This window comes from Balaenoptera physalus, assembly GCF_965194825.1.
Source record: "Balaenoptera physalus genome assembly, chromosome: 14".
Classification (NCBI taxonomy): Eukaryota; Metazoa; Chordata; class Mammalia; order Artiodactyla; family Balaenopteridae; genus Balaenoptera; species Balaenoptera physalus.
The window spans coordinates 87518350-87537700 of NC_138893.1; the positions used below are offsets into that span (position 1 = coordinate 87518350).

General features: G+C 39.2%; 2 protein-coding genes across 3 annotated transcripts in view; both read right to left on the minus strand.

Annotated features, from left to right (window-relative positions):
- KIFBP (kinesin family binding protein) overlaps positions 1–16842 on the minus strand; it is a 36990-nt gene extending 20148 nt beyond the window's left edge. Inside the window, exons 1-2 of one of the 2 annotated variants that reach the window (XM_082424466.1) lie at positions 16342–16842; positions 9447–9545 (exon numbers count right to left, since the gene is read on the minus strand). In XM_082424466.1, coding sequence (XP_082280592.1) covers positions 9447–9545; positions 16342–16767 — 525 coding nt within the window. In that variant the 5' untranslated portion in view covers positions 16768–16842. The remainder of the gene's footprint in view (positions 1–9446; positions 9546–16341) is intronic. The other variant, XM_082424467.1, reaches the window with a different exon arrangement.
- The window catches only part of HKDC1 (hexokinase domain containing 1), a 265615-nt gene extending 248266 nt beyond the window's left edge, over positions 1–17349 (minus strand). Inside the window, exon 1 of the mRNA XM_082424446.1 lies at positions 17244–17349. The gene's annotated coding sequence lies outside the window, so the exon portion shown is untranslated. The remainder of the gene's footprint in view (positions 1–17243) is intronic.
- Between the last annotated feature and the right edge of the window lie 2002 nt (positions 17350–19351).

Sequence of the window (19351 nt, forward strand, 5' to 3'; positions counted from 1 at the left end):
AGGTGTTTGGTATCTTCACATTTTAAACTAACAATTTCATGAGTAAGAGTGTGAGCCTGAAGTCACGAAAGGCAACTAACATCTCAGTCTGGCTTTGTGGTGTTCTGCTCCTCTTAGCACTTTAGGAGGAAAGTTAAAACGCCAAGGTAGAAGATCCATGACTTTTAAAATTCTCCGATTTGGGGATATATTCCTTAGAAAAAAAGTATTAAGGGCTATAAACACATATTCTAAATGTACATTCTAACCCAATCAAAAAATGGGCAGGAGACCTAAACAGATATTTCTCCAAAGAAGAAATACAAATGGCCAACAGGTACATGAAAAGATGCTCAACATCACTAATTATTAGAGAAATGCAAATCAAAATTACAATGAGGTATCACCTCACACTGGTTAGAATGGCCACCATCAAAAAAATCTACAAACAACAAATGCTGGAGAGGGTATGGAGAAAAGGAAACTCTCCTACACTGTTGGTGGGAATGTAAATTGGTACAGCCACTATGGAGAACAGTATGGAGATTCCTTAAAAAACTAAAAATAGAGCTACCATATGATCCAGCAATCCCATTCCTGGGCATATATCTGGAGAAAACCATAATTCAAAAGGATACATGCACCCCAGTGTTCACTGCAGCACTATTTACAATAGCCAAGACATGGAAGCAACCTAAATGTCCATCGACAGATGAATGGATAAAGAAGATGTGGTACATATATACAATGGAATACTACTCAGCCATAAAAAATGAAATAATGTCACTGCAGCAACATGGATGCAACAAGAGATTATCATACTAAGTGAAGTAAGTCAGAAAGAGAAAGACAAATACCATATGATACCACTTACATGTGGAATCTAAAACATGGCACAAATTAACCTATCTACAAAACAGAAACAGACTCATAGACATAGAGAACAGACTTGTGGTTGCCAAGGGGGGGTGGGGAGGGAGAGGGATGGACTGGAAGTTTGGGATTGATAGATGCAAACTATTACATTTAGAATGGATAAACAACAAGGTCCTAATGTATATAGCACAGGGAACTACATTCAATATCCCGTGATAAACCATAATGAAAAAATATTAAAAAAAAGAATGTATATATGTGTATAACTGAGTCACTTTGCTGTACAGCAGATTGGCACAACTGTAAATTAACTATACTTCAATAAGAGAAAGGAAGGGAGGGAGGGAGGGAGGGAGGGAGGGAAAAGAAAAGAAAGAAAAAAGGAAAGGAAAGAAAAAAGAAAAATAAAATAGATAACCAACAAGGACCTACTGTATAGCACAGGGAACTCTGCTCAACATTCTGTAATAACCTAAATGGAAAAAGAATTTGAAAAAGAATAGATACTTGCATTTGCATAAGTGAATCACTTTGCTGTACACCTGAAACTAATACAACATTGTTAATCAATGATACTCCAGTATAAAATAAAAATTAGGGACTTCCCTAGTGGTCCAGTGCTTAAGACTCTGTGCTCCCAATGCAGGGGGCCCGGGTTCAGTCCCTGGTCAGGGAACTAGATCCTGCATGCTGCAACTAAAGATCCCGCATGCTGCAACTAAAGATCCCACATGCCGCAACTAAGACCCGGCACAGCCAAATAAATAAATAAATGTTAAAAAAATATATATTTGTTTAATAAATAAAATAAAAATTAAAAAAAACAATGTACATTCTAAAATTTCTTGTGGGTGTAATTAACATGTTGATTTGCTCCAATCTTTTTCCTCCAGGGGAAGCTTGTCATGCATCAGGACCATATTTTATTCATATTTGATTCCCTTGCATTATGCATAGTACCTGGCACAAAGTAAAAACAATAAATGTCTAGTGAATTAAACTGACAAAGCAAACAGGAACGCTTAGTCTATGCACTCTGCTTACAGCACATTTCTTTTATCTGCCATCATTATTTTGGTACAGATATGGAGTCCTCGCTACACTACACAGTTCTTAAAGGAGCACTTCACACTTGTGTTTTAGACTAAGTCCAACTACTAAGGGAAGCAGTAGGATATAGTGGTTAAAGGTGTGTGGTGTGGAGTCAGACCATGTAACAATAGGTTGTAATCCCAGCTTCGCCACTTACTGGTGTGTGGACTTGGGCAAGTCATGTAATCTCTTGTGCATCTGTTTCCTCATCTATAAAATAATAAAAATATCTACCTCTTAAGTTGTCGTGAGAATTAAATGAGTTAAAATTTGTAAATCACCTATAACAGTGTCCGCAAGTGCTACTATAAATGTTTGTTAAATAAAGTATCCATCAGTGGGAATATATCAAACATTTAAAAAAAAACTTCTGCACAGCAAAGGAAACCATCAACAAAATGAAAAAGCAACCTATCAAACGGAAGAAAATATGTGCAAATCATATATCCAATAAGGGGTTAATATCCAAAATATATAAAGAACTCATTCAACTCAATAGCCAAAAAAAATCTGATTAAAACATGGGCAGAAGATCTGAATTTTTCCAAAGGAGACATACAGATGGCCAACAGACACATGAAAGCGTGCTCAACATCACTAATCATCAGGGAAATGCAAATCAAAACCACAATGAAATATTATCTCATACCTGTTAGAATGGCTATTATTAAAAACACAAGAAATAACAAGTGTTAACAAGGATGTGGAGAAAAGAGAACCCTGCTGCACTGTTGGTTGGAATGCAAATTGGTGCCACCACTACAGAAAACAACTGGAGGTTCCTCAAAAAATTAAAAATAGAACTACCATGTGATCCAGCAATTCCGCTTCTGTTTATTTATCCAAGGGAAACAAAAACACTAACTTGAAAAGTTATCTGCACCCCATGTTCACTGCAACATTTACAACAGCCAAACATGGAAACAACTTAGTGTCTATCAATGGATGAATGGATAAAGAAAATGTGTATACACACACACACATGGAGTATCATTCAGCCATTAAAGAAAAGAAGAAGGAAATCTTGCCATTTGCAACATGGATAGACCCTGAGGATGTTATGCAAAGTAAAACAAGTCAGACAAGGAAAGACAAATACTACCAGTGATCTCACGTGTGGGATCTTAAACCAACCAACCAACCTCATAGATACATAGAACAGATTAGATTTGTGGTTGCTAGAAGCAAAAGGTTGGGGAGTGGTCAGAAAGGGCAAATGAAGGCAGTCAAAAGATACAAACTTCCAGTTATAAAATAAATAAGGCCTGGGGATATAATGTATAGCATGGTGACTATAGTTAATAATTCTGTATGATCCAGCAATCCACTCCTGGGCATATATCCAGAGAAAACCATAACTGGAAAAGATACATGCACCCCAGTGTTCACTGCAGCACTATGTACAATAGCCAGGACATGGAACCAACCTAAATGTCCATCGACAGATGAATGGATAAAGATGTGGTACATATATACAATGGAATATTAGCCATAAAAAGGAGTGAAATAATGCCATTTGCATCAACATCAATGGACCTAGAGATTGTCATACTGAGTGAAGTAAGTCAGACAGAGAAAGACAAATATTATATGATATTGTTTATACGTGGAATCTAAGAAAAGGGTACAAGGACTTCTCTGGTGGTCCAGTGGTTAAGACTCTACCGTTTCCACTGCAGTGGGCACGGGTTCAATCCCTGGTCAAGGAACTAAGATCCTGCACGCCGTGGGGCACAGCCAAAAAAAAAAGGTACAAATGTACTTATCTACAAAACAGAAATAGAGTTGCAGGTGTAAAAAACAAACTTATGGTTACTAGGGGGGAAGGGATAAATTGGAAGATTGGGATTGACATATACACACTACTATATATAAAACAGATAACGAATAAGGACCTACTGTACAGCACAGGGAACTCTCCTCAATACTCTGCAATGGCCTTTATGGGAAAATAATCTAAAAAAGAGTGGATATATGCCTATGTATAACTGATTCACTTTGCTGTACACCTGAAACTAACACAGCATTGTAAATCAACTATACTCCAATAAAAATTTTTTTTTTAATTCTGTATTGTATATCTGAAAGTTGCTAAGCGAGTGGCTTTTAAAAGTTCTCACAAGAAAAAATTGTAAATATGTGTGGTGATGAATATTAACAAGACTTACTGTGGTGATCATTTCATAATATATACATATATTTAATCATTATGTTGTACACTTTTAATATAATGTCATATGCCAATTATAACTCAATTTTAAAAGATTTAACATAAAAGAGCAAACAAATTAGCAAGAAAACACAAAATTGAGTAAATAAATGTAAAAAAACATGAACACTTTCAAAAGAGAAAATACAAACAGAAAATAATATTTTAAAATTAATCTCTTTAATCAAAGAAATTTGAGCTAAAATGAGACCATTTTGCCTATATTAGCAAAGATTTTGTTTTAAAGCTATATAAGGAAAAGTTGTGAAGGAGATGAGAATTCTCATACATCAGTGGAGTAAGGATACATTGGTAGTCTTTTTGGAAAGCAATTTTATAATGTGTGCCAAATGCTTTTAAAATGGTCATCTTCCAAATACTGTATGGTATCACTTGTACGTGGAATCTTAAAAAAAAAAAATGGTGAACTCCTAGAAACAGAGAGTAGAACAGTGGTTGCCAGGGGCTAAGGTGATGGGGGAAATGGGGATATGTTTGGCAAAGGGTACAAACTTCCAGTTATAAGATTAATAAGTTCTGGGGATCTAACTGTATACCATGTTAACTACAGTTAATACTACTGTATTGTAGGGACTTCACTGGTGGTCCAGTGGTAAAGAATCTGCCTTCCAATGCAGGGGACACGGGTTTGATCCCTGGTCAGAGAACTAAGATCCCACATGCCGCAGGACAACTAAGCCCACACGCCACAACGACTGAGCTCGAGCGCCTCAACTAGAGAGCCTGTATGCCACAAACTACAGAGCCCACATGCCACAACTACAGAGCCCACACGCCCTGGAGCCCGCATGCCACAACTAGAGAAGAGAAAACCCGCACGCCACAACTAGAGAGAAGCCCGCGTGCTGCAATGAAAAATCCCGCATGTCTCAACAAAGATCCCGGGTGCCGCAACTAAGATCCGATGCAGCCAAAAATAAATAAATAAATAATAAATCTTTAAAAAAAACCACTGTACTGTGTACTCGAAAGTTGCTAAGATAGTAAATCTTAAATTTTCTCACCACAAAAATAAAAACCAAAAAAAAGGTAATTATGTGAGGTGATGGAGGTGTTAACTAACCCTATTATGGTAATCATTTGCAATGTATCTGTGAATCAAATCATCACACTGTACATCTTAAACGTACACAGTATTATATACATCAAGTATATCTCAAATCTGAAAATAAATGAATGAATGAATGTTTAAAATCCCTCTGGCTTATAAGATTGTGTCTCTTTACCAGCCCCCCACCCAAAACCTACTAATAAATAACTCTTCACAACTACAGAATACATTTTCTTTTTTATTATTCTATATTTGAGCAATTTTATGGAGAAAAAGAATCCCTTTAATACAGTAACTATTTAACTATAATATTACCTTGGAAGGTAGCATGGTAGAGTAGAAAGAACCAAAGTTTGGGGTCAGACAAACCATATTTAAATTCTGATTGTGTCACATAGTATATGCTAACCTCACTGAATCACAAACTCCTTACCTATAAATGGGAATAACAGTACCTCTTTCATAGTATTGTTGTGAGAATAAAATGTAGCCTGCTTAAGCACTCAATAAATACTAGTTTTTATTAGTTACATCTTCTAAAACTAAAATGTTAGTTTTATATCATCTAGTTCATCTTTGCAGGGCCTTACCAGGAAAAATGTTAATATAGTTGCAATCAAGGTGTACATATTATACACATTTTCCATGTATTGATGATCTAAATATTTATCATTTTAATGGTTATATCACATTCCCTTGCTAAGAGAGTATCGTAATTTATTTAACCATTCTGCAATTATTGGATAGCGTATTTTTAGTGACTCTGCATTAACTACTTTATTATCTGATCCCTGTAACACTTCTGTATTGTTGAGACAGGAGGGGTATCCCCATCTTACAAATGAGGAATAGGTGGCACAGAAAGTTTGAATTCTCCCAAGTCAGTTCGTTACAACCAAAGTCAAACTAGAAATCCCAGGTTTCCTATCTTCAAATTCAGTGATTCTCCACTCTGTTTAGATCTCTCCTTTATCTAGAACCACATTTTGTATCTATCGATTTTTTAAAATGACATTCTAACTTCTGCCACTATTAGGTCAATAATTTATGAAATATTTAAAATATTTTTATTCAGAATTATTAATTATTGACTGATACCAAACAAGTAGAAAACCATATAAGCAATTAAACTTCTCCAACTAAACACTATCTTACATATTTTTAAACTGAAACCCTCCATTAAATTCATTCAAGCATTCACACAGTATTAACACTGTTCTTTTTTTGGTTGATCTGGATGAACAAGGCAGAATATCATTCGTTATCAAGAAATAGATACTGTTCTAGATGCTGCAGTGAATATAACAGTAAAAATATCCTTGTCGTCCTGGAGCTTATATTTCCAGTACTGAAGATGGGTGATAAATAAATCATTAAAATGAATGTTAGTGATAAGTGCAAAGCAAAAACAGCAGGGAAGGGGGGATAGGATAGGAACTGCTGGGGAGGGGTGGTTTACAGTGTCAGATGAGTGGCCAACGAGTCCTCACTAGATGGGAGATGTCTGAGTCAAGATCTGAAAGAAATGAGGGAGTGACCCAGGTAGATATCTAGGGGAAGAGTGGCATTAGCAGAGGAAACAGAGAAGGGCAAAGGCCCTGAGTTGGGAGCTTGTCTGCTATGTTTTAGAGCAACAAGATGGCCAGTATAGCTAGAACAGAACGAGACAGGGGAGAATAGTAGATGAAATTAGAGAAGTAATGGTAGCCAGATCAGATAATGAACTTGCCAAACTTGCCGGTCTTCAAGGGTCTTTGGAGTCTACTGAGTAAGATGGGAAAAATCATTGAAAATTTTGAGGAAAGGAGTGATGTGGTGTGATTTACCTTTGAACTGAAGGGGGTATGAGAGCAGGAAGACCAACCAGGAGACTACAGCAAGAGATGATGGTGACAGCAGTGGTCTGATTCTAGACAGAATTCAAAAGTAAAGCCAACAGAATTTGCTGACGTATTAGATAGAGAGTGTGAGGAGAAGAGGTGTCTCCAAGGTTTTAGGCCTCAACAACTGAAGAAAGAAGCTGGTGTTTATAGCAAGCAAGGTAGGGAGGAGAAGGTTATCAGAAACTCAATGTTAGTAGTTTTATAGATACCTACCCCATAAAAAGTACAAGTGCCAAATCAGCAGTTGGACAGACAAGTCTGGAATTAGAGAGGTACAGACTGGGGATATAATTTGGGAGTCATCAGCACAGAGATGGTATTTAGAACAAGGGAATGAATGTAGATGGAAAGAGGAGACATCCAAACACTTAACTCTGGGTACCCCACTGTTCAGAGGTTGGGGATATAAGGAGGATGCAACAAGGACTGAAAAGAAGGAAAAATAAACAAGCAGAAGCTAAATTTAAAAAGTACATCAAGGAAGAGAGACTAATCAACTGAGCCAGAGGCTAGATTGATCAACTATGCCAAATGCTACCGATAGGTCAAATAAGATGAGGACTAAGAATTTACCACTAATTTGGCAAAATATAAATCACTGGTGAACTTGATAAGACACTGATTCTTAACCCTGAGCTTGAAAAACCTCAAAATATCTGGTTATTTAAAGAAGTGCTTGGGACTTCCCTGGTGGCGCAGTGGTTAAGAATCTGCCTGCCAATGCAGGAGACACAGGTTCGAGCCCTGGTCTGGGAAGATCCCACATGCCGCGGAGCAACTAAGCCCGTGCGCCACAACTACTGAGCCTGCGCTCTAGAGCCCGTGAGCCACAACTACTGAAGCCTGTGTGCCACAACCACTGAAGCCTGTGTGCCACAACCACTGAAGCCTGCGTGCTTAGAGCCCATGCTCCACAACAAGGGAAGCCACTGCAATGAGAAGCCCGCGCACTGCAACAAAGAGTAGCCCCCGCTCGTCGCAACTAGAGAAAGCCCACATGCAGCAACGAAGACCCAAAGCGCCAAAAAATATATATATGTAAAAAAAATTTTTTTAAAAAAAAGGAAAGAAGAAGTGCTACACATAGCCTCAAAACAAAATCAACTAAATCCATTTTAATTTTAGAAGACTGCCAAGTTTTTTTTTAATAGACTTCCTTTTTTAGAGCAGTGTTAGGTTCACAGCAGAGCTGAGTGGAAGGTACAGATATTTCCTATCTACCTCCTTGCCCCCAAACATGTATAGCCTCCTCCAGATTGCCAAGTGGTAGGTAAAATTTACTAAGGAAACGAACGGTAACACAGTGGTGTTACAAAATTCACCTTTGTAGGATGGTGACCCTCTAAAGTAAAAGTTTTCAATCTAGGCTCTCCAGAGCCCTAGAAGTTCTACAGCATCTCTTTTGTACTATACCACAATGGGGAGGGAAGAAGGTTATCTGTAGTGGATTGGGCTCAGGGTTCTTCTTACCTGTTTAACCAGAGTAGCTCAATCAGTTTTTACATACTGTATTTCAAAAGGGTTTTACAGTTAAAAAAAAAAAGTTATTGAAAATCACCGCCCTGAAGCAGTGGTTCTCAAAGTGCAGTACTCAAACCAGCAGCAGCACCTGGCACCTTGTTAAAAATGCAAATTCTCAAGTCCCAACCCAGACCTACTGAATCAGAGTCTGGGGATGAGCATTGTGTGTTAACAAGTCCTCCAGGTGATCCTGATGCATGCTGAAATTTGAGAACCAGTGCCTCCAATATTTCAGATATTTTGTTTAGGTAGTTGTTTGCCTTCCTTTAAGCACTGCTATCCTCAGTGGAAATCAAAACAGAAATTTTAGATTATAGATGAAAATATGCAAATATCAGTATTTTAGGATATTAGAATAATATTTCTTACACAATTATATTTGGATTAAGGCTGCCATTAGGCCTTATCCAAGGGTTATTTTTAAGAACCCTGAAGTCTTTAATACAAAACAATTTCAGCTATTAGATGACCACCTAGACAGCTCTACAGAGAGGTCCCAAAGTATACTGAAAAGTCATATTCCAATATTATGAGTGAGCAATTCTTAATGTCAATTCTTGACTAGTTTCAATCAAAGATTAAAATTTAGGGACTTCCCTGGTGGTCCAGCAGTTAAGACTACAGGCTCCCAATGCAGGGGGCCCAGGTTCGATCCCTGGTCAGGGAACTAGATCCCACACGCCGCAACCAGAAGTTCCCACACACTGCAACGAAGATCCCACATGCCGCAACCAAGACCCGGCGCAGCCAAACAAATAAATAAATAAATATTTTTTTAAAAAAAAGATTAAAATTTATCTGACATGCAACATACCTCTTTCATATACTGATTATATAGAGCTTCTGATGATTCTAGATAAGCTTGTGCAGTTTCAATTTCTTCTCTTTCAGACCACAAGATACCCAGGTTATTCTGGAAAATAAAGAGAAATAATGACAATATAAATCTTCCAATGAAGTAGTTTTCATAGTTTCAAAGTCAATACTTACCTATCAAATAGTATCAATACTACAACCTGATTAACCATGAATTAATTATTCATAATACTACTGTCCTTACGTCGTGCAAGGCAGCCACAAAGATGGGTTCCCTGGTGATTCCTGCCTCCTGGTGCTCATGCCCTGTATAACCTCTTCCCCTTAAGTCTGGGCTGGATTTAGTGACTTGCTTCTAACAAACAGAATATGGCAAAAGTGATAGAAGGTCTCTTCCAACATCAGGTTACAAAACACTGTGGTTCCATTTTGGGTGCTCCCTCTTGCTTGTACTCTCTGAGGGAAGCCAAATGCCATATTCTGAGCCACCCTACGGAGAGACTCATGTGGTCAGGGAGGTCAACAGCCAGCAAGGAATCAAGGCCCCTCAGACCAACAACCTGTAAGAAACTGAATCCTGCCAACAACCAGGTGAGTGAGCTTGGAAGCAGATTCTCCCCAAGCTGAGCCTTCAAGTGCAGCCCCAAGTGGGCCAACAATCTGATGAGAGACCCTGAGCCAGAAGCAACTAGCTAAGCCATGCCTGGATTCCTGTTATAATAAAAGTTTGTTGTTTCAATCTGCTACATTTAGGGGTACAATGTTACATTTTAAAAACTAAGCCAGTTTTTCCCCTGCCACAGGACTCTTTTTATCAGACTCTGTATAGGGAAAATCAGGCCTGTTTACATGGTCAGAATTCAAGACTAGCTCCCCTTTAGACAATGGGGTTACTCTGCCTCCCAACCCTTGGCACAGCCTTTCAGGCACAGGGATACTTCTGAGGCTGGGCTTCCACCATCTTTTGCTTACCTCCCTAGGGAAGGGAACAGAATAAGGAAACGAAGTTTTTAAAGCAAATTCTTAACCTGGGCCCAAGGACCCACAAGTTACCCATGAAGAGAATTCAGAGTCTATGAATGTAGATGGAGAACTATTACAAACTTATTTTCACTATGTCCTACGAAACGGTATTACAGTACCTGGGATTTCTGTGGCTTATAGAAATGAAAATATCTTCATATTACAGCTTGCAGATATCTCAAAATACCATTTATATTCATTAGTACTTTAAAATTATAGAAGTTATTAGACACAGATGTTATTTAATGTGTTAATAAGGAAGCTCATATATCACTATATAATACATTTGTTTTAAAAAATATTTTGGGGGGGCTTCCTTGGTGGCGCAGTGGTTGAGAATCTGCCTGCTAATGCAGGGCACACGGGTTCGAGCCCTGGTCTGGGAAGATCCCACATGCCGCGGAGCAACTGGGCCCGTGAACCACAATTACTGAGGCTGCGCGTCTGGAGCCTGTGCTCTGCAACAAGAGAGGCCGCGATAGTGAAGAAGCCCGCGCACTGCAATGAAGAGTGGCCCCCGCTTGCCGCAACTAGAGGAAGCCCTCGCACAGAAAGACCCAACAGAGCCAAAAATAAAATATAATAAGTAAATTAAATAAAAAATAAAAAATAAAAAATTTTGGTAACTTCTATGTTATTGGTTTCTTTTATAACCCCTACATTTTATTTTATACATTTAAAATCATTATTCTGTTTCATGAAATACAGGCTTCAGTAGATTGCAAAAGGGGTACATGACACAAAAAAACATGTTTAGAAACCCTACAGTTTAAAGGTGACATGATCACTGCCCTGGAACACAGACCTCTGGTCTTATGGCTTCACGTAATATACCTATTCTATAATTTTTTTTAAGTGACTTGATCAGTTCTCAGTGTCTAGGACTGCAGGTAGGTCATAGTGATAAACTACTGAGATTGGGCAGTTCTCTCCTCTATATTACTTATGCAATCCTTTGTGGTACCCTGGGGAAGCTTAAAGGGCTCTGGCCCACTACTAATTTACCGATTATTCTGCCCACCTAGCCTCAGAGAATATAATCTCCCTTGATATTCATTTCTTGAATTTAGAAATGAATCCACAAGTCACCTTTTCTCACTCCCTAGGTCAACTTATTTTTCCTCTGACAACAGTCCCTGAGATACTCCATTTGGCCATGACACCAGCACAACCCCAGCAGACTGTACCTAGCCTAGACAGATTAGCGACACACCCACTACCAGGAACTGGTTAGCCACATTTACTCTATTTTGATGGGATGGTGATGCATTTAGGCTGCTAGATCCAGGGTAGGCTGTGCCACAGAAAGCAACAACTCTGGTGTGTGATAAATCTTAAATCAAGTAGAGACCCTAGAGTGTGTCTAGAAATGACTAAGGGTTTTTTTTAACCATAACCTATTGAGGTCCTGAAGTTAAGGACCATGCAAGGGATCTAGAACTGATTTGATTTTTCAAAATTAATAGTGTTAATGTTTTTTTCAGTGTTTACTCCACAGAGCTGACTGCTTTTGACATTCTACATAAATTATTTTTACAATATAAATCCCATAATACATCAGAAAGTACTGTATCATTCACAAAGCAACATCATGTTCTTGCCCTTGGTATAACAGAATAGGTAAGGAAAAAAAATAAATATAAAACAAAAACAGCTAAAAAAGTACTACTGGTGAATTCTAACAAAAATGTAAGGAAAAAATAATACCAACTCTACACAAATTCATCAAGAAAAGCAAAGAGGAAAGAACACTTCCCATCTCATACTAAACCAAAGACACAACAAGAAAACTACAGACTGATATCCTTCATGAACAAAGATACAAAAAATATTAACAAAATTTTAGCAAATCCAGTCCAACAATATATAAAAGGGTAATATTTTACTCGTTTGGCTTGGCAACAACTCCAAGTGGAGTTTATCACAGGAAAGAAAGGTTGGTTTAACATTGGAAAATCAATCAATGTAATTCACCATATTAACAGACTAAAAAAGGAAGAAAAAAAATCATCTCAGATGCAGCAATGAAATAATGATGTGGAGTGAAAGAAGTCAGATCAAAAGAAGAGCATACACCATATGATTCCATTATGAAATTCTAGAAAATGTGGTGGAGGAGGGCAAGGAGAAGGGAGAGAGAATAAAGGAGTGAGAGAGGAATTACAAAGGAACACAAGGAAACTTTTAGTGGTGAAGGATATGTTCATTACCTTGATTGCAGTAACTGTTTCATGAGAATATAAAGATGTCAAAGTTCATCAAATTGTATACTTTAGATATGTGCAGTTTACTGTACATCAACTGTACCTCAATAAAGCTATAAACACACAAAAAACATCCTCCTTATACATATATATCCTGGCAGTGGGGAGAATAATCTACTAATTTGTCAAGTTAAATTTCACTCAGGAAGTGCAAGTGTATATTGCTGATAGCACAAATCAGAAGGAAAACCAGATAAAAACCATTCCTAAGGCCCCCTTCTTCTGAGGAAGGTAGAAGGGGACAGTCTCCCTTGATAATCTAATGTGGGTCCAGGTCCTGTATATCTATAGTTTCCCAGGAAGGAGACACCAGATTGAGACAAAAGAGTCAGAATATCACAAATTCCCATGGACTGATACTTTCAAATTTTTTCCTACACATACATACACACACACAGGTAGTCTTTCGCCAAAATGGAATCACTCTATGTAATTCCAAACATGCCTTTTAGTCTTCCCTCTCCTCTTAGTATTGATATTATGGTTAACAAGTATAAATCATTATTTCTAATGGCTGCATATTGTTCTTCTGTATGGATGTACCAGTATTTATTTAACTACAGATCTCACTAATGTTTATTCTCTCTTTTTTTTGAAACTAACAATGCTGTGACAAACATCCATGTTAACATACCTTTGCATACCTGTCTCAATATTATTTTAGAATATTGATGTGGAATTTTTAAGTCAAAGTCTTTTTTTTTTTTTTTTTTTTACTACTTATTTATTTATTTTTGGCTGCATTGGGTCTTCGTTGCTGAGCGCGGGCTTTCTCTAGTTGCGGCGAGCGGGGGCTACTCTTTGTTGCGGTGCGTGGGCTTCTCATTGCGGTGGCTTCTCTCGTTGCAGAGCATGGGCTCTAGGCACACGGGCTTCAGTAGTTGCGGCTCGTGGGCTCAGTAGTTGTGGCTCACAGGCTCTAGAGCACAGGCTCAGTAGTTGTGGCGCACGGGCTTAGCTGCTCCGTGGCATGTGGGATCTTCCCGGACCAGGGCTCAAACCCGTGTCCCCCGAATTGACAGGCGGATTCTTATCACTGCGCCACCAGGGAAGCCCTAAGTCAAAGTCTTGACTCAAGAGTTTTGATACCTACTGATCTCCAGAAAGTTCTATGAATTTATATTTCCACTAGCGATAATGCTAATGGACAGTATCCATCTCCTCATTGTTTCTCCAACAATAAACGTAACCAATATCTTTAATAATCTCTGCCAGTGTGATACAATTTTTCTATCTCATTCTTTCAGTTTGCTTTATTAGTAGTGAGGTCAAATCTCTCATCATATAGCAAATATTAAACGTAATAAAATGCTACAGAGTGGTAATGCCATTGGAATAAACAGATCAACTAAAAAGTAGAGTTCAGAAACAGACTAGCATAAGCCCAATCTAATTAAAATACTATTGCTGTACCTCCCAGGCTAGTTCCAGTGCATTACTTTTCTTTTCATATTTTTATATTCACTTTTCTTTATTCTTTCAGATAAACATATTCATTTTGTCAAGTTCTAAGAAAAAAGAAAGCCTATTGTGATTTCAGCAGGAATTGCATCAGACCTATAAATGAACATCAGGAAAATGATGTTTAATCTTGCCACCTAGGAACATGGTATATCATTCCTTTTAAGATTATCAGTTCTATTACCCCAATACTGCTCTTTGTAAATGCAATGTCTAAAAATAATATTTTTAACAAGTTTTTGCTTATATACAGAGTATTATTGATATTATATATTTACCTTATATCCTCCTGTTTTATCAAACTGATAGTTCTAAGACTTTTACAGTTGATGACTTTAGGTTTTTTAGGTATACAAAGATCACATATAAAAATGATGATTTTTATTTTTAAAGACTGATACTCTTATTTGCTTTCTATACTATTGCAACGGCCAGAACATCTAATCAAGGTTTTGTTCCTGGTTTTAGTAAAAATATCTCTAATAATTCACCCTTCAGAAAAGGCTGACTGTTCAAAATACTGTAATTCATTGAGCATACGATGTCACAAGTTTTAAGACAATTATTTTATGTATCAACAAGAAAACATTGCCAAGAAAATTATGACACAAAATCAATCAGCTGTAAGATGGATCCTGATTTCAGAAATATTAATATATATAAGAACATGCATATTAAAATCAATAAAATACAGCAAATACTGGAGATCCTATATTACATTAAGGATGTAACATTACATTAATGTAATGTTCATTACATTTTTTTAATGTTCATTAAGATTTTAGGCAGCCAAATGGTTGAAGAAAATTTCAAATAACTGAGATTTTGTTTGAATTCAGTATCTTATGGACTTCATTAGATCATTCATCCACTCAACAAATATTCAGAATGGGCCTATTATGTGCCAGGGACTGAGATTACAAATAGTGAGCAAAAAGAGATATAGTTCCTGTTATATGTAGCTTTTCATTTAATTGGGCCATGATAACAGAATATAACCTATACAATTTCCTTTTTAATTTTGAGGTTTTTCTTTGAGACCTACTCACCGTAAGATCAACTGTGATAAATGTTCACTGGATCACATATACTAGGAACTGGAACTACTGAATGTAAGGGTTTGTGAGCTTACTTAAGCAAAGTACCTGACACAAGAAGTTCATACAAGGGCTTCCCTGGTGGCACAGTGGTTAAGAATCCACATGCCAATGCAGGGGACACAGGTTCGAGCTCTGGTCCAGGAAGATCCCACATGCCGCGGAGCAACTAAGCCCGTGCGCCATAACTACTGAGCCTGCGCTCTAGAGCCCGTGAGCCACAACTACTGAGCCTGCGTGCCACAACTACAGAGCCGGTGCTCCACAACAAGAGAAGCCACTGCAATGAGAAGCCCGTGCACCGCAGTGAAGAGTAGCCCCCGCTCGCCACAACTGGAGAAAGCCCGCGCACAGCAACAAAGACCCAACGCAGCCAAAAAATAAATAAGTAAATAAATAAAATATAAATAAATAACTTTAAAAAAAAGTTCATACATATTTGTATTCTTAACTGTTACGTTCCTGACGACAATGTCAGACTTATTTCTTAATAAACCAAGCACCATATAAATAGGAAACACGTATTTTAAGAATTCAAAGGTAGGAGGAAGAGGTCAGTTCAGAACAAAATGATCCAAAGAAAGTTACATGTAAGTATGAGGTGAGTCTTGAGATCGGTTTTGAAGAACGGGCAGGAATTCCCTGGGAAGCAAACGAATGACTATAGCAAGAACAGAAACTGAAGATTTTAGATACTTTGTTTCAAATTAAGAACGTACTCTGGTCCTTCTTTATAATTTCCTTGAGACCTTAAATTAAGAAGTAAATTACCTTGATTTTTCTTAACAGAATGAACAGGATTTGGAATGGTGGAGAGTTGGAGGGTCTCGGGAAACCAACGCGTTGACCACGACTAAGCGAAGCAGTAAGTGATGCTGGTGAAGTGTGCGAAGAGGGTGGAGAGGGAGTTTGGAAGCCGCTTATCACAAAGGTGCGAAAACGTGGGGACAAATCGTGCCTTATACGTTTGCCTTTGGGCTCGGCAAGAGTTGGTGCCCCTCGCCACCCCCTGGCCTCCAGCCAACAGCAGGGCCGAGCTCGCTCTCACCTGAGCCTGGATGTAGAGTGAGACGCAGTCGTGCGACAGTCGGTACTTGCGCAGTAGCCTCAGGCATTTCACCAGATGCTCCTCCCCCGCCGACAGCTCCTCCGTGTCGATGTGATTCACCCCGAGATGGAACTCAATAACCGCCCGCCTCACTGCCCCCTGGGCGACGGGCCCCTCAGCCTCCACCAATTCAGCCGGCAGTCCCAAGGCGTGGTCCCCTGCGCCCAAGCTGTCATCGCCCTGAGGTCGCTCATCCTCGTCTTCAGGCGCAGGGCCCAACAGAGCCTTGACCTCTTCCAGCAGCGCCCGGGCGCTGTATTTGGACTTGTACGGCTCCTTTTCCGGGTTTTTATGCAATTCTACCCGAGACAAGGCTAGCGCAGCCTGGAATTTCTCACGAATCTCGGCCCACGGAGCATCCGCCATGGCGGCCTCCACAGCCTCGGTTTCCTCAGTGTTTGCTAACAGGACTCCCGCCTTCCTTCTGCTTTGCGACACTTCACTTACGGCCCCCGACAGCCCTGCGCCTGCGCACTGCAGAACGATATCCAATGACGTCCGCCAGGGGAAAGGCAATATGCTTGGCAGAGACCAATGGGAAGGCGCAGTAGTCACCATAGCAACCGTTGTCATGGAAAAGAACCTGTCCTGGCGATAGTCCCACCTCCAGCCCCGCCCTCTGCGGTGGTGAGTCTATCTCTTGTTGACCCGGTGAAGTTGTAGCTACTTAAAAATATCGATTGAGGAGCTTCCCTAGTGGCGCAGTGATTGAGAATCTGCCTGCCTAATGCTGGGGACACGGGTTCGAGCCCTGGTCTGGGAGGATCCCACATGCCTCGGAGCAACTGGGCCCGTGAGCCACAATTACTGAGCCTGCGCGTCTGGAGTCTCAGCTCCGCAACAAGAGACACCGCGACAGTGAGAGGCCCGCGCACCGCGATGAAGAGTGGCCCCCGCTCTCCGCAACTGGAGAAAGCCCTCACACAGAAACGAAGACCCAACACAGCCAAAAATAAATAAATAAATAAATAAATAACATGTCAATTCATTAAAAAAAAAACAACAAACCATGAAATGTAAAAAAAAAAAAAACAACATAAATGATAATATTACTTATCTCTACAGAATAATTCTTAGGAATAAATGAAATTAAACATCTGTCCTTTATAAATGTTAGTGCTCCTCAGGATTCTTTCCTAAATTGTGTCCTGGCGAGATCTTACCCACTTCCAAGATTTCCATTACATGGGCTGCTCACCTCCAAAACTTGGGTCTCCAGGCCAGATGGCACTCTGGAGCTCCAGAATGTAATATTCATCTCCCAACTGGAACAACCACTCCTGAATGTTCCACTGACTCCTGTATATCAGTATGTTCAAATTGGAACTCATCAGTTTCCTCTTCACGTACCCCTTCCCTCCCACACCAAAATTTGCTCTTAAGTTCTGCATCTCAGTGAGTGACACCACCATAAACCAAGCTGATGATTTCCTGCACTCACTCTCCTTTCTTCTCTCACCCTTAAATGTAAAACCCACTACTAGCCACCTCCAGTCCACCTTCTAAAAAGCTCTTACGTTGGTCTACTTTTCATCTCCAGTGATTTAGACCATCATCTTCTGAATTACTTTTAACAGGTACTCTTGCTGCCAGTCTGGCTTCCTACCAGAGCATTTTCCACAACACTTCAAATGACTAATTCGTTCATTCAATGAATATTTAAAATGTCTGTTATTTGCCAGGCACTGTTCTAGGATCTGGAAATTCAGCAACTAAAAAACTTTCTGCCCTAGTATAGGGAAAGACATTAAATAAACTATATAGTAATGTCAGATAGTAAGTGTTATGGAAACAAAGGAGGAGATAAGGAACGTTAGCAGGTGAGGCAAGGTTGCTATTTTTATTTTATTTATTTATTTGTTTATTTTTGGTTGCATTGGGTCTTTGTTGCTGCGCACAGGCTTCCTCTAGTTGCAGCGAGCAGGGGCTTCTCATTGTGGTGGCTTCTCTTGCTGTGGAGCACAGGCTGCAGGCGCGCAGGCTTCAGTAGTTGTGGCACACGGGCTTAGCTGCTCTGCGACATGTGAGATCTTCCCACAACTACTGAAGCCTGTGTGCCTAGAGCCTGTGGTCCACAACAAGAAAAGCCACTGCAATGAGAAGCCCGCGCACCGCAACGAAGAGTAGCCCCCGCTACTAGAGGAACTAGAGGAAGCCTGTGCGCAGCAACAAAGACCCAATGCAGCCAAAAATAAATTAAAATAAAATAAATTTATTAAAAAAATCAGTATGGTTAAAAAAAAGTCATAGTAGGTGCCCAGTATATATCTGTTTGTGACTAGGAAAGTGATTGGCACATGGTTAATAATGGTATATAATTACTATGAGCCAGTTAACATTCTATGTATTTAAATCATCTAATCCTCAGAACAACTCTGTGAGATACTATTATTATTCCCATTCTGCAGATTAGGAATTGAAGTCTAGAGAGATTAATAATTTATCAAAGGTCACATACAATAAATAGGCAGTTTTGCTCCAGAGCCCACACTTTTAATCATTATGCAATACTGTCTTGTAGTAGGAGCTCAATAAACCACCGAGACACACAGTGCTGACCTCTAAAGACCTAGCTGGAAGAACGCCCAGATGAAAACTAAAATAGCCCAGATGAAAATTAAAATAGAGATCTTTTATAAATGTAAGGATAAATCTTTAGACAGACACACCTGAGAAACACAAAGACATGGGACTAGGGAACTCAAGATGGGAGAGTTCTGCCTGCCATTTGGGGAACAGTCCCTGTGGAAATTGTCCAATGAATGGCAGAGTACAGGTCACCATTAACACAGTGACCTGAGATTTAGGCAATGATCACCTCTTGCTGTTAACATCAAAAGACAGAGGGACAACTGGACACTGGGTACACTTCTCAATCTAATTATCTATTACGTTAGATGCAGAGGGACAAGGAGCTTGTAAACTGACAGATGGAGATGTCTCAGCAAAA